The following is a 22,236-nucleotide window of genomic DNA, read 5'->3' as shown; positions in this document are numbered from 1 at the left end:
TTTAAAAAAATAATGAGATCTGTTATAATCCTGAACTAACAGGGAATTGATGACAAGGACTACAAGGTAGCAGGGAAACATCCCTGTGGGCTTTTGGAGTTGCAAATGGGCACGTGCAAAAGAACGATACATGGTTTTGGAAGATACCTTAGCAAAAAATTTGGCCATAATGGCCACGAAACATTTAATCCATGATCCAACAGTTACTCTGTACACAGATTATCCTGCCTTAACTTTGGCCAATGGCAACTATTTCAAGAAAGACCAGAGAATTGCGTAAGAGCACATCCAACAAATATGGGGATGATAGAAAGGGTTGCTTTGCCAAATCAGTTGCCCCAAATCATAAATCTTAAGCACTATCAAGTTTTACTCACATTTTCAAGGGTAAAATTATGAGGTACCAGCAAAGCAACTGAGACCACCAACACTAACTGCAAGAACCTGCTTCCCACATGAGGACATGTTCTGGCACAGACGAAACATATATGGTCTCAAGTGATGTGTGAGCTCACCACACAAAGTGGAGCTGTTTGGGGTGATTTCCCATGGCTATGCTTACATAGCTCTTGGGACCAGTTCTATGGAATGAAGCCGTATTAATCCACAGATTCTAGGTTTGGTTCTCTAAATAGTTTTATACACGTCAGATACACCCTCCTGAAAGCATGTCATGGAGGGACCCTCCGAACAGTCACCACCATTTGGGTGTTTACCAACCGGTTCTTCACTAGATGTTTACTAGGAAAATTGACCAGGATACATTCCTTCTTTCCTTCCTTCTTTCCTTCCTCGCTCCCTCCCTTCCTCCCTCCCTCTCTTTCCTTCCTCTTTCCCTCTCTCTCTTTCCTTCTTTTCCTTCCTTCCTTCCATCCATGCATCCATTCATTCTTCCTTCCTTCTTCCTTCCTTCCTCCCTCCCCTCCTCTCTCTCCTGCTTGCTTGGTTTCTTTCTTTTTTCTTTCTTTCTTTCTTTCTTTCTTTCTTTCTTTCTTTCTTTCTTTCTTTCTTTCTTTCTTTCTTTCTTTCTTTCTTTCTTTCTCTTTCTTCTTTCTTTCTTCTTTCTTTCCAGGCCACCTCCACTGAAGGGAAATGAGTAGCTGTAAGGAATGCTGTTTCCCTTCTTTTCCCCACATTGCGTAGGTGTAACTTCTAAATCAGCAAGAGTCCAATTTCATTTCCCTGGGCAAAGGTATGTAAGGAAGGAAAAGTTCCTCCTTTACCTTTCAAGGTCTTCCAGCTAAACTAAAAATTAAGTTTATCTGAGACATTGCATGCCTACGAAGAACTGATATTGAAATGGAGACCTTTAAAGAAATATAAAGTATTAAGGTAGTTTTTATGTATTTTAGACAAGGACACAGTACATTTCTGAGGGATGTTTGGGAGTTTTAATTTGAAGGGAGTTCTAAGCAGAATTTAGAATCTCTGCTTTAAAGTCCCTGGTGAGAAGGAAGTTTTTTTACTTCTTAGTACATGAGATGCCTTTTACATACGGGAGATTGGTTTCCTGCATTCAGGAAGACAGAAGAGGGTTCGAGTGTCCTTGCACCAGTTGCTCTTCAAGTAGCTTCAATTCAAAATAATCAATATGCCACTGTGTTACATTTTGGCCCATCTGACCTTGGCGCCTATGGGTACCATGGTTTCTCTCAGCATTGCTCAATACTCAGTGCCCATTTCAGAGAGAACACTAAACATATTATTCTTAGAAATTCCAAGGGGCAACCGGTTGGCTTAGTTGTTGAACCCTCTGACTCTTGATTTCAGCTCAGTTCGTGATCTCAGGGTCGTGGGAACAAGCCCCAGTTTCGGCTTCATGCTCATTGCAGTGTCAGCTTGGGATTTTTCTCCCTCTGCCCCCACCCTTCCTCTACTTAAATAAGGAAATAAAATCTTTAAAAAATGGAAGTTAAAAAATAAATACCATGATCTTACCTGAAACTAATGTAACACTATATGTTAAGTACACCGGAATTTTTTAAAAATTATTTTAAGGGGTGCCTGAGTGGCTCAATTGGTTAAGAGTCAGTCTCTGTCTCAGGTCAGGATCCCAGGGTCCTGGGATAAGCCCCAAGTCCAGCTCCCTGCTGGGTGGGGAGTCTGCTTCTCTCTCTCCTTCTCCCCTCCCCCACGCTCTCTCTCATGTTCTCTCTCAAATAAGTAAATAAAATATTTTTTAAAAAGCAATGAAATGGCCCTCTCTGGAATCAACCCACTTATAGGCATACTTTCTTTCTGCTGACCCAAGTGCCCCCATTTCTCTTTGTTACCTGTCTGACCTATATCCTTCCCTCAGTGATGGAGCCTGCTCAGATGTTCTGCTTAAGCTGTAGATGGGGCCAAAGAGAAGTACACATGGGCCAGAATGGGCTGCCTTCAGAATCAGTCAAGGTAAATACAGGCAGTCAGAAAGGAGCCTAAACTACCGTTAGGAATGAGCACTGGCACATTTAGTGGTATGGATTTTAGGTGAGGTATTGATATCCACTTCCTTGTACAAATATGCTTAGATAGAAGCATGAGACCCTCGGATCAGACAAAATACCAAAACTGTGTCAAGTATGAAGATACTAAGTTACCAAAGTTATTCTGAGTTGTATAATTGCTTTGTCCCGTAGTCTCCCATTTCCACCTGCAGAACCTAGAAAATGTTCAACAGTCTGCAATTGCCATCAAATTCAGTCTGAGGGCACAATCATTTAAACTGTTAACCCAAACTTTCCATTTTTTTCATAACCTGTGTTGCATACCAGGGATTTCGAATGCCCATTCCCGTTTTCAGTGAGGCTGCAGTGCGGGCAGAGAGTAATGTGGTGCATCCAGGTACTCTTCCATTTCTTGGTCTACTTCTGTACTTAGGGTGTCAACTTTTGTCTGCCAGTGGACCTCAGGCCACACACGGGAAACCCAACAAATATTAAAAGTGCAGAGTCTCTGGGTTGATCTTGGGAAAAGTCAGGCAACGTTGAGGATTCTCCAGCTCAGCATGGCTCTTGATCTGCAAGGACCGAGGTAGCTGTCCCATCCTTTCCTTAGAAGGAGTAACTCTGGATTCCTGATGCATGCACCTGCGTATTTTTTATTTTTTAGTATTATTATTTTAAATTTCAGCTAGGCTCCATCACCAACATGGGCTCCAACTCATGACTCTGAGATCAAGAGTTGCACATTTTCCCTCACGGAGCCAGCCATGTGTCCCTCCAGGCACCTTTGATGGTCCGGCACACACCATGAATTTCAGGTTGGCAAAAATAGTTCAAACTCTGGGAAATGCCTCCAATCTGCTCCACTCCCTTTGGACCTATTTCCTGAGTTCCTGCTGTCTGCGAGTCCTCTTTCCCACCTACCCATAGAAGACCCTCTAGGAACCCAACCCAGATCCCCTGGGATCCCTTGTATCCTTTCTGTGTAATCTTCTCCTGCTCTCAGTGTGTTTGGGCTCCTAAAGACACCTCTGACTAGGACTGCCCTGGGGCTGTTGGAGCTCCTCTGTACCTAGTCCCAGAGAATGGGGAGTATACATAGTATGGGACCACCAGCCCAATTTATCTTGCCTCCCCAAAGGTACTCAGCCCATCACTAACAGGTGTGGGAAGGTGAAATCCCCTTTCCTGGCCTGGGGGAGATTAACCTGTAGGTGGGGCCAAGGAGAGGAGTAGGACTGCCCTGTACACACAAGCTACCTCCAGGTTACCTCCAGGTTCTCCTGCACCTGGCAGGACAAAGCTCCCCCACGGCTGTTGCTGGAGATCACACCATACACAGCAATGAACTCAAACTGGCCACAGAGCTAAGTGTAAGAGCCAAAACAACCATTCAAGGGGCACACATAGGAGAAAATGGTCAGGAGTTTGCATTGGGCAAAGAGTTCTAAGTCACTACAGCAAGAGCACAGTATGGAAGAGAAAAGCTTGAGATGAACTTCTTTGCATCAGAAGATACCACTGAGAAAAGGAACAGAGAAGCCACTGATTAGGAGAAAATATTTGCAGATTAAATACCCAATGAGGACTCACATTCACAAGAGGCAAGAGTACTTTGAACTCACTCAATGGGCAGAAGCTACACACTTTTTAATGCCAGTAGAACACTTGAATACACACATTACCAAAGAAGACCAATAAATGGCTCATAAGCACACAAAAAAGTAATCAACCTTATTAGTCCTCACGAAATGCCAGTAAAACCAGGTACCACTTTACACCAACTAGTGCGATTATGTTCAAAAGACAGTGCCAAGTGTTGCTGAGAATGTGGAGAAACTGGACCCTCCTATATTGCTGTGGGAACGAACGTAAAATAAAAGAACCGCTTTGGAAGCCACCTTGAGAGTTCTTAAGAGTGAAACACAAGCTTTCCATAGGTCCCAGCAATTCCACAACTAGAAATCTATCTGAGAGAAATAAAAACAGTTGTTCACGCAAGCCTCATTCAGAAAGATTCGGGGCAGCATTATTCACAATAGGAGAAAAACTGACAGCAACACGAAGTGCTATCGACTGGTGAATGGACAAACAAAATGTGGCCTATCTGTACCATGGAATCTATTCAGCAACAAAAGGCAGAGAAATCTGGTCCAAGCAACAGCGTGGAAGAACCCTACAAGCATGCTCAGAGAAAGAAGCCAGTCACCAAGAACTACGTGTTGTCTCCTTCGATTTCTGTAAACTGTCCAGAAAGGAGCACTGTATGGAGACAGAAAGCAGATCAAGGTTGCTTGGGGCTGGAGGACGGAGTGGAGATTGTCTGCAGAGGGGCTGGAGGGGGTGTGGGAAGGGGAAGGAGACTCTAAAACAAACTAGGGTACTAGCTGAACAACTGTGTTATCCTAGGGGACTTCCACAATGGGTGAACGTGATTGCATGTAAATTTCACCAAAAGAAAAAGAAAAAGAAAAAAGGTAACAGTCCCACATCAATGGGTCCTTGTGTCCCCAGGCAAACACTCCCTGGTGAGGTGCCATATCCTGGAGTCCCAGCAGGGGGTGACTTAGAGCCTGGTTTCTGACCTCACATTGGAGTCAGGGATTCAGGGCCTATGCCTTCAGCCTCTGGCCCTGGCAGTTCCCCTGGAATCCACAAGGGGGCAGGCGACCTAAGGGAGGAGACCTCCAGGTGGCACAAGGAGACCAGGGGGCAGAAGGCAAAGACAGGGGATACCCAGCTGGCTGGAGATTCGGGGAGAAAGTGAGAGCTGCAGGACACAGGAAAGCAGCTGGCAAGATCTGGATGATTTTTTTTTTTAAATTTCTATCTTTATTTATTTGACAAACAAAGAGACACAACAATCAGGGGGAGCAGCAGGCAGAGGAGAGAAAGAAGCAGGCTCCCTGTGGACCAGGAAGCGCGATGGGGGGTTCCATTCCAGGACCTTAGGATCATGACCTGAGCTGAAGGCAGACGCTTAACCAACTGAGTCACCCAGGTCCCCTGGGTGGATCTTAAGTACACTTGGTCCCCTGGGTGGGCTCTTCCCACCGACCTTTAGGTCAACAGCTAAAGGTTCCCTTTGATGCTCCCTCCTGCACTGGCACTGAGGCTCCCCTCCCCCCATCAGCGTAGGAAAAAGAGCTTGTGGCACCATTAACCTTCTCCTATGTCTAAGTCAGGGAGTTGGGACCAGGCTGGGGACCTGCCTTTTTCTGGACATCTATATAGGGCCAGCTCCTAGGTGCTGAGCCATCCCTGCAGGGGTCTAGAAGGGTCACCCTGGTCTTTCAAATTGGTGCTGGGCTTGCAAAGAATGGTTCCTGCTCATCTGTATTTCCCTGGCCTAGGCTGAGCATCCTCGTCCAAGATCAGGGCCTGCCATGACCTGACATAAGGAACCTCCGGTCTGTCACTGCTTCTCTTTGGCAAAGTCCACAGGTGGCCCGCGGTAGTGGTGGGTTGGGGGGATAGGGCATAGAATTCTACACTCTGTCAAAACATCGTCCACAGTGAGGATTTTAAAAAATGTTAAGAGGACAAAGATCACATTATATACTCGGTGGTACAGGAACAGCTCTGCATGGTGACGGAGAGTAGCTACACATCTAATGAGCATAATATAATCTGTAGAGCTGTCCAATCACTGTGTTGTCATGTGAAACTGACGTCACATGGTGTATCAACTGTAAATCAATTAAAAAAACCCTGCAGGTGAGGGAAAAACATTTGAAAAGGAACCAATAAAACTGTCATTGACTGGGGAATAACGTGGGTTTCAACTGAACAGAACAACGTGCATCCACTTAGAGGTGGAATATTTTTTTAGATAAATATAGTATAGTAGTGTTGATGTATTTTCTCTTCCTCGTGATTTTCTCAATGACATTTTCTTTTTTTTTCTTTTTTTTTTTTAAAGATTTTTTTTTATTTATTTGACAGAGATAGAGACAGCCAGCGAGAGAGGGAACACAAGCAGGGGGAGTGGGAGAGGAAGAAGCAGGCTCATACCAGAAGAGCCTGATGTGGGGCTCGATCCCAGATCGCCGGGATCACGCCCTGAGCCGAAGGCAGAAGCTTAACCGCTGTGCCACCCAGGCGCCCCTCAATGACATTTTCTTTACTCTAACTCGCTGTGGTATAAGAATAAAGTATATAATACAAACAGCACACAAAATATGTGTGAATCAACTGTTTTGTGATCAGTAAGGCTTCAGTGGTAGTTATGTTTTGGGGGAGTCGAAAGTGACACACAGATTTTCAAGTGTGGGAATCTGTACCCCTAACCCCCAGTTTGTTCAAGAGTCAAATTGTATCTGTATTGGCAGACACCATGCCCCTATTTAGAGAAAAATCCAAACACACACACACACACACACACACACACACACCAGCTACTAGAGTGCATAACTTAATTCCGCAGAGTTGCAGAGCACAAGACAGACAAAATCAGGTGCTTCTATACCCTAGCAATGAACAATCCAAAAAGGGAATTAAGAAAACAATTTCATTTCCAACAGCACCCACCAGAATAGCATCTAGGAATAGTCAAGTCAAGGAGGCACAAAAGCTGTACACTGAAAACTACATAGCATTGCTGCAAGAGATTCCAGAAGACCTAAACAAGTGGAAAGACATCCTGTACTCACCGATTGGAAGGGTTAAGGTGGTTAAGATGGCAACACCACCAACTGCAGACTCCGCAGGATTCCTTTCCAACTTTTTTCTTCTGCCTTCTCTAGTCGCCGTCAGCCCCTTGCAGTATGTTTCCTTCAGTCAGGGTGGTTTTCATCTCTTAACGTGAGATTAGATCTTTTTTTTTTACATTTTCCATGAATCTGATGACTCTTTTGAACTGATGGGATGCAGTTAAAACAAACGCTTTCTGGTCCTTCTCTGGTGAGTCTCACCTTGGTGTCGGCTCTGGGTCATTTTCAGAGGAGTGATCTGTCTCCTCCAGGAGGCTCATTTCCCCTGCTTCTCTGCATACCTCAGACTGTCGGATGGAATGCCAGACACTGTGAATTTACCTTGTTGGTTGCTGGCTATTTTTGTGTTTTCTATAATATCGAGCTTTGTTCAGAGATGCATTTAAATTACTTGGGAACAGTGTGGTCATTTCTGGTGTTGCTTTAACGATTAGTTCAGTGGTCCAGAGCAGTGCTCCGTGGAGGGCTAACGATGAGCTCCCAGTACTGTGGCAAGTCCTCCCTGAGTCCTCCACCCTGTGCCTCGGGAATTAGGAGGGTTCGCCTTTTGCTCAGTCTGTCTGTGGGGCACAGGCTTTGCTCCCAGCACTGTGTGAGCACCAGGTCCTGTTCAAAGGATGGCCGCCTGACTTGCTGGCCTTGCCTCCATGGAGGCCCTGAGCAGGACCTCACTGCACACCACCCTAGGGCCCCAACACAGCTCTGGCTAGGTGACTTTGCACAGCCCTGTCCTCCCCGTCTCTCCTCTGTCCAGGGGTCTCTCAGACCAGTGTCCTCAACTCTACGAGGTCCGCAGGGCTCCTCTTCAGCAGCCCTTCCCTCCGGTGCCTTGCTTGGAAACTCTCTGGAGGCAGTACCTTGGAGCACTTGTAGGGCTCCGCTCCCCTGGGTGTTTCCACGTGTCTGGGATGGCTGTCCTCTTTACCTGATGCCCAGGATCTTGGAAATCTGCATTTCGGGCATCTTGTGTGATGCTGTTGCAGTGTTGTTTTGTTGCTTCAGGTAGAAGAGTAACCCAGTTCCTGTGAGTCCCTATTGGTGTGGCTCTGCTAAGAGAAAAAGTTGGAACAGGTCAGTGTAGATTCTGAACAGAGGCTTTTACTGAGTAGAGAAAAAGCCCCAGCTCTGGCGAAAGCATGAAGCCAGAAACCTCTTCCAGCTCGGAATTGCACAACAATGCAGGTACAGCTCTAAGGACAGTCTTTGCTTGAGCCCGAGAGCATGCAGAAGCCCCATGGCCCCTTGCCCAAGAGCTAGCCTGCTGCTTGGGAAACGTCTCTGGTGCCACCCCAATGGGTCCTTTGCAAGTGGACAGACTTGCCTCTTCCAAAGCCCCTCAAGGGGCGCCTAGCTGGCTCCATTGGCAGAGCACAGAACTCTGGAGCTGGTTTCGGGAGCCCAATCCCTACTTTGGGTGTAGAGATCACTTCCCCAAGTAAACTTACAATAAACGAAGTAGGTCAAGCTGGACCATCTCTAGTCTCCGAAGGGTCCTCGGGAGGAAGGCTTATCTTGGTAGGCTACAACGTGGCCTCATTAAGGTCAGGGAGTCTGGGCATTGGATGAGGCTTTGTAGGGTGACTGGCCAGGTATGTGGGAAGGGCAGAAAGGAGAAGGAACACTGACCAGTGTTCCATGGGAAGTGAAAGAAAGCACTTCTGCAGGATGACAGGTCTGCAAGCCAGCTACTGTATAAGCAGAGATAGTAAAGAGCACTGGTGGGCACCTGGCACCTCGCTGCAGGAGGAACAACAGCATGAAAAACCCAACACCCAAAATGTCAGGCAAGTGAGAGCTGTGGACAGTCACTGACCACCATGCACTCTTGATGAGCAACAGCAAAAGAGAATATTACCCAACACTGAGGTCTGAAGTCTCCAGAATCCGCTGCTTGGTCTGACCAGAAGACCAAACAGAACAAGACAGCAAACAAACAAACAAAAAACTTCTGTTACAGAGCTAGCACCAGGGGAGAGTGCGGATGGAGTCGCCCACTGTCACAAATTATGTAGCCGAGCTTCTGCCATTTGGGGAAGTTACAGGAGTCAGCACACCTGCAGTACAATGGGTGAGCCTCAGCCTGGGAAAACTAAATGCTTGATCATGGTATTTCTTCTGCCAGGTAAGTATGACTCCCGCTGCCACCAACCCACTCCAGCCACACCCGCCTTTCACCTTGCACACAAGCTCACTCGCCTAGCCACACCCCAAAACCCTCGGCACCCACTCCTGTCCCAAGCATCCTCACCCTCCACCCAGTTCTTCCTAATACCTTGGAAACAACAGCGCTGCTACTTCTGCTACTTCCACAGCCCTGGCAATACAACCGCACAGAACCGCACCTAAACGTTGCCTGATTTACATCGGACACGCCCCGTCCGTGACGTCACGGCTCTCCTCTCAGTCAATGCCTTCACAGTCTCCTCCGCCTCCTTCCCTCCACCCTGATTTGGTTACCACTCCTCCACCCTCTCCCTGCAGCTCTGGCTCCGGACCCCTCCACACTCCCATTCAGACACACACACACACACACACACACACACACACACACACACACCCCTCCCCCCAGCGCCCAGCACAGGGAAGGCTGAGCCAGCCTGGGAGGAACAGAGGGAGGACTTGCCACCAGCCCTCCAAGAGCCGATACGTCTCTCCCCGCCCTCTCTCCCTCTCCTCAGAACCTGGTTTGGAGGAAACCGAGAGCGATGGCTGCACCTCAGGAGCTCAGCCTCCAAGCCAGCCGCCCCCCTCCAGGTCTGGACACCCCGGGGGGTTGGGGGGCCCGGGGAACAAAGGTCCGCCTCCTCTGGGCACTGGGGCTGACACCTGCCGGCAACATCCCACAGGCTGAAAACATCCCCGGGCCTGCTGCTTCACCTGGAGGGCTCCTAGGGCAGGGTCTCGGCGCCCCCTCCTGGCCGCCCGGGGTAGGCGCCCAAGGATTCCGCAGTCCAGGGCAGGGCCAGAGGAAACCATTCCTTCTGCTCACTTCCTCAGGGCTGAGTTCACAGCAGGGGCTTGGTGGGGTCCCAGGCGCCCCACTCTGCCACTGCCTTCCGTCCCTCCACCGCTGGGCGCTTCCCCTTCGATGAGATTTCTGCAGTCAAAGTCGGCCTTTCGAGGGAAAAAAGCCAGGTCTGGAACACAAAGCAAAACAAGTACTCTCTGAACACACTAGTATTGGGCAATTATAGGGTCATGGATGGAGTGCGCTAGGGGTCTGATCTGCCTTTGCCTTGATTGCGCCTTGAGGTAGTGGTTTACTTTGACCGGACTGTTGAAATTAGAAAAGATTGGGGGGCGGGGAGGGGGCGTCCAACTGTACTTGTCACCTGACTTCATGGTGTGGTGGTGGGCAGGATAATGCCCCCTCCCTAGGAGGTGCCCATGCTAATGCCAGGAACCTGGGCACCCTGGAATGACAAGGGAGCCTTAACACTGGAAGAGGCAGAGAAGGAGGTCAGAAGGATGCTGTGTGAGGAGGGCCCTGCCTGCTGGGGCTGGGGCTGGGGCTGGGGCTGAGGATGGAGGAGGGGCCTCTAACAGATGCAACAGGCAAAGAGACACACTGTCTTGTGAACCTAAAGAATAGACACCGCGTCGATTCGTGGGGAATAAAAGGGAAAGGCGATCTGGGACAAACCAGCTGTGGCAAAACCATATTTGAGTTCGGAGAACAAAGGGGAGGTAAGCTCTTCTTTTTGGAGCAAAGGGGTCAGTTGGGAAGGCTGTTCTAAAAGTCCATCGGGGTAAACCGTAAGTTGCAAGTGTGCTGTGTGCTGGTGTCTCCTTGGGGGACGAGGCTAGCGTTTCTTCCTCTGGCGGGGTTAGTGGGGGCGTATCCATGTGCAATGTCAAGTCCCTGTCAGGTCAGATCAGTCTCTTCCCCTTGGGGCTGCAATGCCCCAGGAGGTAAGGAGGGCAGAGGAGCTCCCTTGCTAAAACCTCCCGACTGCATGTTAGTGAGGCTTCCCCTGACCAATTTCCACCCTCTCCTAGAGCCTCCAGAAGGGAAGGTGGCCCTGTGGGCATCTGGATTTTAGTCCAGTGAGATCCTTGTTGGGACTTTGCACCCTCAGAACTGGAAGATAAAAAATGTGTTCTCTTTAGGGCGCTACGTTTCTGGCGACTTGGTATCACAGGAATAGAAAACCAATGTAAGGGTCTACCTCCTTCAGCTCAGCGGTAAATAGATCTGGGGGAGGCAATAAATTCTCTACAAATTCTGCAGGTTGTCTGTCTTAGGTCTACAGGTCAAGGGCTAGTTTAATTAGTGTTTACGTGTTACGCTTAGGTACCTGCTGATGCGAGGTGGGCCAGGAGCGAACGGTCAGCAAAGAACTCTTGAGGCATCTCCGGGGCAAAAGGGTGTTTGTACTGAAGCTCCGGGATGGGACCCCTGGGCAAGAAGAGCTGCCCTGGGATTTTGAGGAGCGAATGATCATATCCTGTACATTGGGGGCGGAGGGTAGAGATAAGGAAGTTTCCAAAGGGATTTCTAGGTGTTCAAGGAGACTTCCAGGGTCCTGGAGGTCTGGCTTCTGTCCAGCAGAGGTTACTTTTTACCTCCAGCAAAGCATTACCAGTAGTGCACTTGTGAGTTCCTGGAGGACTGTCCTGCTCTGTCTGGGCTTTGTACTCATGGGCTGCAGGTGCCAAGGACATTTACTTTTCTCTACATTTCATTGGCCTTTGTTCTCCCCATCACCTGCCGTCTTTTTTCTTTCCATTCTTTTCTGTGGGACTCACAGTCTCTTCCCTGCGGGGGCTCAGCAAGCTTCTTACGTGAATGATGCAAAGTTGAAGCCATTGGTGTTCACCCAGAAGGATTTTTAATTTTTAAGAGTGGGCTTTGTTCACAGGGAGGGGTAGGATAGACCTTACAGAAAGGTGAATATTGGATGATTCTCCCCTCAAAGGTCCGTTTTTGTTGCAACGAGGTCTCTTAAGGCACAGACCCACTGTTCCACCTTTCACAAAGGGTGAAATGCAACAGTTTTAGGGCTTTTCCCCAAAAGAGAGCTGTGACTGGATCCTGAGCAGAGTGAGGTTTATATGATGTCGTATGCTATTGCTTTCCTAAATGTTATGTACCTCAAATGAATTTTGTAGAAGCACTATCTGTGTTGTCCATTGATTGCTGACGATCCCATCAGGGCGCACCAGCCCTGGTGGCACAGGGATGGAGGAGGAATTGCTGGGGTGCTGGCATAAGCACAGGGCAACATGGTCTCCCACTTGGTTTCCTTGTCTTCCTTTTTCTTTTTTTTTTTTTTTAAGATTTTATTTATTGGGGTGCCTGGGTGGTGCAGTCGTTAAGCATCTGCCTTTGGCTCAGGCCGTGATCCCAGTGTTCTGGGATCGAGCCCCGCATCAGGCTCCTCCTCTGGGAGCCTGCTTCTTCTTCTCCCAGTCCCCCTGCCTGTGTTCCCTCTCTTGCTGTCTGTCTCTCTCTGTCAAATAAATAAATAAAATCTTTTTTTTTAAGACCTTTTTTTTTTTAAGATTTTATTTGTTTATTTGATAGACAGAGAGAGAGCACAAGGAGCCGGAGCAGGAGGTAGAGGGAGAAGGAGGCTCCCTGTTGAGAAAGCAGCCCAATGTGGGGCTGGATCCCAGGACCCTGGGATCGGGACCACGGGCTGAAGGCAGACACTTAACCCACTGAGCCACCCAGGTGCCTGCTTTCTTTGCCTTAATAGTTTACTGACATTCATCCATTCTGCTGATCGGGCCAGTGAGTTCCTCTATATGGACAGCCAAAGGCCTTCGTGGAAACACTTGAACAACAGAGCATTAGGGCAGATGCGGGGTCACTCCATCCACTAGAAAAGTAGGAGGCATTGCTCCCTCAAATGGGTCTTTTCTTGGGTCTTCTTGTTACTGGTGGTCGTGGTGATGGTTTTGAGGAGAGTGTTTGAGGGTTTTGTTTGTTGTTATTGGCCGTGGTTTTAACACTTTCTAGGAAATAATTGATAGCTTAATAGTAATTCTTGGAAGGCAAAAGGACATAAGTAAGGCCACTTCCCGGGGAATATTTGCAGATCTCTATGCCAACATTTATGGAAGGACTTACACACTTTTCTTTTTCTTTCCTTTTTTCTTTCTTTCTTTCTTTCTTTCTTTCTTTCTTTCTTTCTTTCTTTCTTCCTTCCTTCCTTCCTTCCTTCCTTCCTTCCTTCTTCCTTCCTTCCTTCCTTCCTTCCTTCCTTCCTTCCTTCCTTCCTTCTTCCTTCCTTCCTTCTTTCTTTCTTTCTTTCTCTTTCTTTCTTTCTTTCTTTCTTTCTTTCTTTCTTTCTTTCTTTCTTTCTTTCTTTCTTTTTTCTTTCTCTCTTTCTTTCTTTCTTCTTTCTTTCTTTCTTTCTTTCTTCTTTCTTTCTTTCTTTCTTTCTTTCTTTCTTTCTTTCTTTCTTCCTTCCTTCCTTCCTTCTTCCTTCCTTTCTTTGTCTTTCTTTCTTTCTTTCTTTCTTTCTTTCTTTCTTTCTTTCTTTCTTTCTTTCTTTCTTTCTTCTTTCTTTCTTTTTCTAAGATTTTATTTATTTATTCGACAGAGGGAGAGACAGGGAGAGAGGCAACACAAGCAGGGGGAGTGGAAGAGGGAGAAGCAGGCTTCCCACTGAGCAGGGAGCCTGATGCAGGCTTGATCCCAGGACCCCGGGATCATGACCTGAGCCAAAGGCATAGGCTTAATGACTGAGCCACCCAGGAGCCCCCTACACTTTCAATGAAAGGTTATCGATCAAAGTAATACAACTGGGGACGCCTGGGTGGCTCAGTTGGTTAAGTGTCTGTCTTAGGCTCAGGTCATGGTCCCAGGGTCCTGGGATCAGGCTCCCCCGCAGAGCTGGAGCCTGCTTCTCCTTCCCCCTCTGCCTGCCTCTCTCCTTCTTGTGTTCTCTCAGTGTCAGATAAATAAATAAAATCTTCAAAAAGAAACCTGTGTTTACACTTTTGGGTGACTGTTAGAGTACAACAGTTTTACAGCGTGGTCTGCAGCCCACCTGCATCAGAATCACAAGGGTATTAACGTAAGAAATGCAGATTTTGGGCACCCACACCAAGGAAGTCTCTTGGGATTGGGACCCAGGAAGTGCCTTCTGTGATCTCCACTGCTGATTCTAAGGCTCTCCAAATCTAAGAAATCTAAGAACCACTCTCTTATATTTTGAGATTGGGGATTTTTACAAAATGAGAGAGAAGGCAAAAGTTCTCCTTTTAAAGTTAGACTTGAAGCGTTAGACTATGACCTTCTGAGGGACAGGGTGTCTTTCCTACTCTTACACATTCAGCCTAGAGACTGGTGCCAAAATCAGAAGCAGAGCAGGTGAGGAAGAACGTTTTATCTCTTTATACACATTTTACTTTCATAGCCACCAAAGAGACTGTGTTTCATTTTCTCTAACAGACCCTGTCCACCAGTTATGCTGCCCTTGACATATTGCCATAGCAACATAGATAAATATCTATCGTACATTTATACACACATACACACCTTCTCAAAACACTGTCAGGACACAGACTAGGCTTTCCCATAACTGGGGGCCTCTCAGGTGCCACTTCAAAATGATCGCTGGCTTGTCTTACACAGGACTTTCACTGGCCTTGGCCTGGCCATGAGCCCCAGTTCCCCAGAGAGGAGCTAGGGTGATGCGAGGGGACAGCATATTTAGACTGAGGTGGCCACACTTCAGAGAGCATAAAAGAATGGAAATAGGAGGTGCTAGGCTAAGCAGGAGATGGCATGTGGGAAGCCACCACTTTCACCACGTGGATCCAAAGCACTCCGGAGCCCCGGTGTAGACTGACGCCCAGGCTGACGGTGGCCCAGCTGAGCTGGCCCCGGCGAAGCATGGATCTGGGGGTGGTGCGGGCTGAGCCCCACTGGCGCTCAGGCCACTGCTGTCACTCGTGGGCTTCAGAGTGGGCCCAGGAGCTCCGTGTGGAGACCAGGTGTCCCATCTGTAGGAAGCAGGGTCCTGTGTCCCCCGAGCTGGCCATCTGAGGACAGGCGCTAGAGCGAGAAATGGCCATTTGCAGTTCCCAGCCCAGTGTGGTGCTTAGAAGCAGTGTCACGAGCTCCTCTACAAATCCTGCGTGTTTTGCTCAGGGCTGGGCTGAGCAGACCCTGGCGGATGCTTTTCCTCAGCCGCAGGAGAGGCTGTCTGCCCTTCGCCCTCCTCCACCAGGCCGGCCTCTGACTCCTCCTGGACACTCCAGCAGGTGTGGAGAAGTGGGGTCCAGGTCTCCTCAACAGATTGGGGTCTGCACAAAAGGGGGGCAGGCCCAGCCTTCCTGCTATTTGAAGGACCTCTGGTGGCTCCTCTTCTTGCGTGGCTCGTGGAAGGCAAGGGTCACAAGACTGCGGTGCAGGGCAGGGCCCTTAAGAACTTCACCTGGAGACAAAAATGCAACAAGGTGAGAGGCTACTGTCAGGCCCTGCTGGTGGCTCCCAGAGCTGCAGTGAGCAGTGGGCGGTGGCAGAGCCAGGAGCTCAAGGAGAGCCTGTCAGGAGGATGTGCCCAGGGGAAGGGGTGCAGTCCTGAGGAGCCACTGGTGCCACCAGGTGAGAAGGAAAGTTCCCCACCACGTCGGGCGGGTGACGGCCCTGCTCAGAGCCACTGCACACAAGGTGCCCGCATCCCACACACCCTCTTCAGGGGCCAGGTCACTCCCCAGTTCACTCAGAGCAAAATGATGGCTTCTGTGACCTCCCAGGAACCGAAGCGCTTAGTATGAAACATGCCCACGTAGAAGCAGCCTGTTGCAGGAAGGAGAGGACATTGTACAGGGAAGTCCCCTGTTAAGTTCATGTCCCCCTTACTTGATGTGGAGAGGGAGGGGCCCAGGCAGCAGCGAGCTCAGAGACTCCCTGCGTCTAGTGCCACCTCTTTCAGATGAGGGGTGGTGGGCTCATCGTCCCTGAGGGGTCAGCCACAGGGTCGGTTAGTGACAAGCCCGGGATTAGAACCCAGGCCTCAGGCCCTTTCCATTGGTCTCTGGGAAGTGCAGAGGAAACTTCCAAACACAGGGAAGCCAGTGGGTGTGTGGGGCTGTTGGGTTACCTTTGCTGGGACAGGAATAAGGCTTTACAGAGGCCATCTTGTAAGTGTTCTTCTAAAGAGGCTCAGGAAAGAAAGGAATCATCAGAGAAGAACAAAAGGGAATTAGCCCCCCCCCCACAAAAAAAAAAAAAAAAAAAAGAAAAGGAGGGTGAAGGCATGGTCCAACCCGTTTTCACGCTGTGGGATCAACAGGCTCTCAGGTTACATGAGGAACATTCCCAGGAATAGGCCCAACTGCTTAGGGCAGAGCTTTAAAACCCAAGTGAAAGGCTTGGTTTCTTTCTTTATTCTTTGGAAGAAATCTCCATGCCCAGCGAGAAGCCCAACACAAGGCTTGAACCCACAACCATGAGATCAAGACCTGAGCCAAGATCAAGCAGATGCTCAACTGCCTGAGCCCCCCAGGTGGCCCGAAAGGTTTAGTTTCTGATTTATAAGCTATTTGCTACACTTCAGCTTACTGCTAGGGAAAGTGTTAGTATTATACATAAACGTACAGAACACCTGCCATACAGATAGAATGTTTCCCTTCAAGTTTCATTTTTATTTATTATCAAATTCTCCTTTAGGTCAAGAAGACCCAGTGGTTTTCTTTGGAGAAAGATGTGTGAAAATTGAATTGCTCTTCTCTGAGTGTGCAGTAGAATCAACCAATTAGATTGCATCTCGGGTTTATTTTTTCCTGAACTAAAAGTGCTACAGGAGACACTAGAGCTGGCCAGAGAGACCCTTTCCTGGAAGGTAATTCAGAGGCGGACTCCCCATGTCTTCTGATCTTGGGAATCTACTCACTTGCTTTCCTCGGACTCCTGCCTTGGCCTAAAGGAGGGAAGAAGTGGGGTGAGGAGAGAAGAGGGTGACGATGTGACAGGGAGATGAGATGGCAGGGGAGGGACTGGGATGGAGAGGGGATGGGGAGCGAAGCAGAAGGACACTTAATGAGGACCCGAGTCCTAGGAGTGGACCAGAAATCTTCTCCTGGAAGGTCAGAGTGGGTCGGCGATATTCGCAGACTCTGAAGACAGGTGGGGTTGGATTTGGGCTGGGGTCTCTGGTGGGTGCAGTGGTCTCCTTACCTCCAAATTAGTCCTTGCCTTCTTCAAAACATCATGTGTCCTGGTCACTGAAACAATAAAACAGCCCAACAGGCAGCAGTGACCAGCTGGGCCCATACTTGCCTGGTGTGTTCTAAAGTGTGTCTTATTGGCCGCTCAGCTCAGGGTCTCCTGCTGCCTCCATGCGCCCCTCCCTCTGCATCCACAATTACTCAGGGCACAGGAGGTTTGGAGACATGACATCAGTGTGCACCCCCCACCTCCAGTCTGTCGGGTCACCATCCATCTGTAGCACAAGTGGGCAGTCTGGAAGTCGCCCCCTTCCCCAATTTCCTCTCCCATCTCCTGGCTTGGGGGCACCCACACTGGCTGAAGATGAACTGCTCCATGCTCTCCTTCTGCTGGTTGGCAGTCTTCAGACGCTCTGCTGTGCTCTGAAGGAGACTCTCCTGTTTGGACAGTTTGGTTCTCAGTTCCAGAAGTTCCCTTCTCATGGACTGTCCCTGGGGAAGGGAAACAGGCTGTCAAAGGTCAGAAGGCCTAAAGCACCCCATGCTCTGTGGCTCTTGAAAGTCACAAGTGGGATTCTACAATGTTCTGCACTATTTCTGGACTGGAGTCCCTCCATGAAAGCCTCTAAAACCCTCCAGCTGAGGCCAGCTTAGAATGAGGCCATTCGGTCGGAACACGGAGAACCTGGGAGCCCCCATGCAGAGGGACACAGGCCTCCACTCCTGTTGCGGAAGAGAACCTGACTCCAGGGCAGCACCAGGACTCCCAGCGGTGGAACAAGAGCTCACATGTAGTGCCCCATCAGTTCTAGCACCCTGGCATCACAGATCAGACTTCTAGCTGGGAATGTTATGCCTGGGGAGACAGTCTGCCATGTTGTAAATCTTGGGACCAACTTCAAGATGGCAAAACAACCTCTCCCTTGGAACTGGCATAGCTTGGGCCCATACGGTGTCAGTAACTTTAATCTGGCCTAGAATTCTGGGGGTGGGGGTGTGGAGGGGGAGGAGGGCAGATTGAGAAAACTTCCTGTCCAGGCTCCCACCAACCAGAGTCCAGGCCTCATATCTGAGAGCACCTGATGGGTGGGGAGGCTGACTCTCCCAGGCCTGGCCCCAAGATGTGGAGAGAAGCTGTGTGTTGGGATGCAGTGGGTGGCTAAAGGAGGCTGGTCATCTCATGGTGACATTCTGTGGGGGTGACATAGGGGGAAAGGACATGTTAACACTTTCACAGGTCCCTAAATTTTTCAGCTCAGCTAAGTTCAGAAAGTGAAAGAACCTGAACATTCCTGGTGGCCAGGGTTCTCATGTGTCTTCCCTCTCCATATTCTGTCCTTCCCTCATTGCTGGGGTGGGAGAAGGGATGTCATCAGAGCTGTACTGCCAGCCGCCAGCATGGATGACAGGTCTTCCTCTGGGAACAGTCCCCTGAGGCCCCTCTGTCCCAACTCAACTCTCTGGCTCCTGACCTTTAGGACTTGTGGGACGGAGGAGGCAGAATGGCATTTGGGGCAGAAGCCGTGAAGGAGGCTGCCACTCACCGTGTTGCCAGACAGGGCAGGGCTCGGGGAGCTTGGCAGGGCTGCTCGCCAGAACATGGTGAGGAGGGAGGCTGACTCCTCCAGCGTGTGCAGCAGGGCCTGGGCACTGCTCCCAAGTTCATGGATGCCTTCGCTGCCCGGCACCTGGGAGAAGGGGGAGATAGCCCTGGACACCACCGAGGCTGAGAGATCACTCTCTCCCACCCCCACCCCCTGCTCCCACAGCACAGGGCTCAGGTTTCCTTGGTGAGTGAGGCACAGGCATGGGCCTGCTTGACCCTGTGAAACCCTTTTTTAACCTGGAAGCCCAAGATCTCCACCTCAGCAGTGACCTCCAACTTGCAAGAATCACTAGATTCTGGCTTCTCTCATACTCTCCGTAAGCTTCTAGTCCTACTCCATGCTCTCAAGTCTACGGTCCCTGATTTTTGCACTGGCACCCCCATGCAAATCTCTAAATCCTACTTTCTGCTTCAACTGGGCTGAACCATTTGTAGCTCCAAGGACTGAGAAGCCTTTCCCTTTACCTGGAACGCTCTCCTCCATCACTCAGAGCCTGCATGTCCCCCTAGTGGTTCCTCTAAGGACTCTGGGACTTTCCTGGCCTGGCACAATGACCCCTTCTGTGTCTGTGCACTCACAACTCAGAGGATGGCTTCTGGTACTAAGCCCAGACCCCTGTTGCCCTTATTTCCTTGGATGTGTGGGCTTCTCTCTGGAGTGGGGGCTTTTGGGGACAGGGCTGTCCCTGCATGTCCATGCATCTCCAGTGGCTCAGCACAGCAGCTGGTAGCTGTTCTCTGAGTGGGGAAATACTCTGAGAAGGCATGCTGCCCACTTGTCTTCCCTGCTTAGTCTGCACAGAGAAATCCCATGGCTGCCAGGCTTCTCAGCCCTTCCAAAACATGGGGTTCATCTGGATGCAAATCTTGACTTTCCAGCCACATGATTAAGTGACTTTACTCTGCCCATTGATGACCATGTGCCGGGGTGACGGGACCAGATAATAAGTGACCAAAGGGTGCTCAGAAGAGCACGACACATAAGCCAATACTCAGCAAATGCTCTACATATGAGGATGACAATGCTCCTCAGGCTTTTCTGTGTTTCTGAGAGCAAATAACAGTTAGAGCAGAGTGGACAGAGAAAACAGGAGATGGAGAAGAAGGGCCTGGCTGGGCGTAAGCAGAAGATGTAGCCTCAGCTGTGGGAGATGGCCAGTGGGAGAAGAAGCTACAATCAGAAGGAGAAAGGGCACAAGGAAAAGGAGCCCCTAAGACCTACAGCGTGATTACCTCTGTGCCCTGAGTTTCCAGGCCAGGGAAGGTGCAGGCTGATCTCACAAGAGCTGCTATCTTTTTGATCAGCAGTTTGCCCTCCCGTATCTGCTGTCTTAGGGCACTATAGTCATCAATGTGGCCAATGACATGGCGGCCATGCTTATTGGCAAAGGAGCCATCAGTAGCTTCGCCCTCCAGCTTGGGAGGGTTCTTCATTACTGGAGAAGCCACCAAATCCAGCTCTGAAAAACAAAACCAGAACAACGTAGAATCCACAGTGATAAGCATACCCTCAGTCCACTTCATTCTAAAATAGACATCAAATAGTGAAAGAGGCCAGGAACAGGAAAGGCACTCTGGGAAAGTACAAGCAAGGTGTGAAGTCCATAGATTGCTGGGTTCTATGTTTTTATAATCTTTCTTACATCATCTCATAATGACAAAATTGCCAGGAGGCAAATTTTATCCTTACTGACAAATGAAATATCCAGGACAAATATTATTTTAATAAAAAAATTTTAATTTCCGGTTAAGAAGACACAGAAAGAAATTAATTAAGCTGGACACAGAGAGCACTTCCAAGGAGGGAGAGATCACTGGGCAATGAAGCACAACAGAGCAATAGGAAAACCACAGGAGGAAGAATAATGGCAAGAAAGGTGGCCACAGAAGGTGCAATGAGTAGGGCTAAAGACCTTGGGACCCAGGGAGAAAAATGTCTACAATCAGATAATGTGTCCATTAGTAACCAAAGGTTACTTGCATTGGTAATTTTTCATCATCAGTCCCTGAATCGTTCAGTTGCCATATTTACCATTTGTCCTATTGAAAGTGGCGGTCTCTGAGCCAGGAGCAGCAGGAGAAAGGCTGGGGAACACGAGCGCTGGAGAATTCAGGCCAACATCTCGGACTGGAGGGGAAGCAATGGAGTCCAGGGCATAAAGACAAGAACAATTTTCAGCAACCCTGGAACACTGCTCACCAAGCCCATGCACAGCTTAGTCTTCACCAGCAGAGATCTAAGGCAGCGTGGTTTGTCTCTTACACAATCATCACTCCCAGACCGTGATTGTAAGCAACAGCAAACACATCCCTTAGCTTGGAACAAACACATGTTCCTTTAACGGAAGCGTGTTCCATGAGAAGCGACTTTTGGTTTGAAAAATTATTAGGTGCATTTTTCTAACCTGCATTTTGAATATAATTATGTGTGCAATTTCTAATACAATGCCTTGTAACTAAATATAAATATGCATACCATGAGGTGGAGAACAAAGGCAAAAGGAAATGTAGATAAAGTTAAATTTCCTTATAACCTACAACCCATTGACAAATACTTGAGGCAGGCAGAGTAAGACATTACTTCAGGAACTCCCAACTGTCTTAATGACCGACTAGAGGGAAAAACAGTCCTAGCTTGACAACAGCCAGGCTTCCAGTATCCCATGAATCTTCTTTAGCATATTAAAGTCCTTTTGGAAACTTCCCTTTGCCTGTACCTCCCCCAACTCCAAAGCATGTAATCAATGGCTCCTCACCACCCCAGTGTAGTTCTTTCTGCCCATAGGTCCTGTCCCTGTGCTATAATAAAAAGCCCTTTTCGCACCAAAAATGTCTCAAGACATTCTTTCTTGGCCGTCAGCTCTGAACCCCAATATTTCCACATCACATATGTGGGTATATGTGTCAAAAATACTGAATCAAAGGATGAATGGACTTGTGGACAATTAAACTAGCATTCCAATCACCATTCTGATGAGTTAGTGCTGGAAAAAATGTAGTAGGAGGAGAAGAGTAGAGACAGAGGGCGTGGAGGGTTAGAGACGTCCCCCTGCAGACCAGGTAGCAATACCAAGACCTGGTATTGGAAAATACCAGAGAAGACAGGAACAATCCCGCTCAGGCAAAGGTGGCTTAGAACCAGCTCTCCAGCTCAGGCCTCTCTGGTGGGCGAGGAACAGGAGCAGTGGCGGAGTCACCGGGGCTGAGTCCTGTCTGGGGTCGTGGGGACGCAGTGAAAAGGGAAAGCCGGGCAGGATGGCAGAGCAGGGAGTCCTAAGTGAACACTACAAGCATCACGGCAGCCCGGGTGGAGCCTGGCATCCACCTATTGTGGTCAAGCAGTTTCTATGGGCCACAGTCCACG

The 22,236-nt window shown here is 49.0% G+C and overlaps 2 protein-coding genes and 1 non-coding gene across 3 annotated transcripts in view; all 3 read right to left on the bottom strand.

Annotated features, from left to right (window-relative positions):
* Positions 1-11,800, bottom strand: part of LOC123803586 (NBPF family member NBPF4-like) — a 52,764-nt gene extending 40,964 nt beyond the window's left edge. Inside the window, exons 1-3 of the mRNA XM_087860576.1 lie at positions 11,437-11,800; positions 8,994-10,275; positions 7,079-8,187 (exon numbers count right to left, since the gene is read on the bottom strand). The gene's annotated coding sequence lies outside the window, so the exon portion shown is untranslated. The remainder of the gene's footprint in view (positions 1-7,078; positions 8,188-8,993; positions 10,276-11,436) is intronic.
* Positions 9,107-9,268, bottom strand: LOC123803649 (U1 spliceosomal RNA). The gene has a single exon (XR_006782932.1). It is a non-coding gene; the product is annotated as a U1 spliceosomal RNA (small nuclear RNA).
* A 147-nt stretch (positions 11,801-11,947) lies between the features above and the next one.
* LOC123803652 (myomegalin-like) overlaps positions 11,948-22,236 on the bottom strand; it is a 37,948-nt gene continuing 27,659 nt past the window's right edge. The window contains 8 exon segments of the mRNA XM_087860579.1: positions 11,948-15,531; positions 16,201-16,252; positions 16,993-17,019; positions 17,277-17,323; positions 17,620-17,758; positions 18,811-18,954; positions 20,106-20,332; positions 20,905-21,000. Of these exon segments, the coding sequence (XP_087716705.1) occupies positions 15,434-15,531; positions 16,201-16,252; positions 16,993-17,019; positions 17,277-17,323; positions 17,620-17,758; positions 18,811-18,954; positions 20,106-20,332; positions 20,905-21,000 (830 nt within the window). The 3' untranslated portion in view covers positions 11,948-15,433.

The sequence above is a fragment of the Ursus americanus genome, unplaced genomic scaffold, assembly GCF_024610735.1.
Source record: "Ursus americanus isolate L20-20 unplaced genomic scaffold, mUrsAme1.1.p SCAF_140, whole genome shotgun sequence".
Lineage (NCBI taxonomy): Eukaryota > Metazoa > Chordata > Mammalia > Carnivora > Ursidae > Ursus > Ursus americanus.
This window is presented reverse-complemented; position numbering and strand designations above follow the sequence as displayed.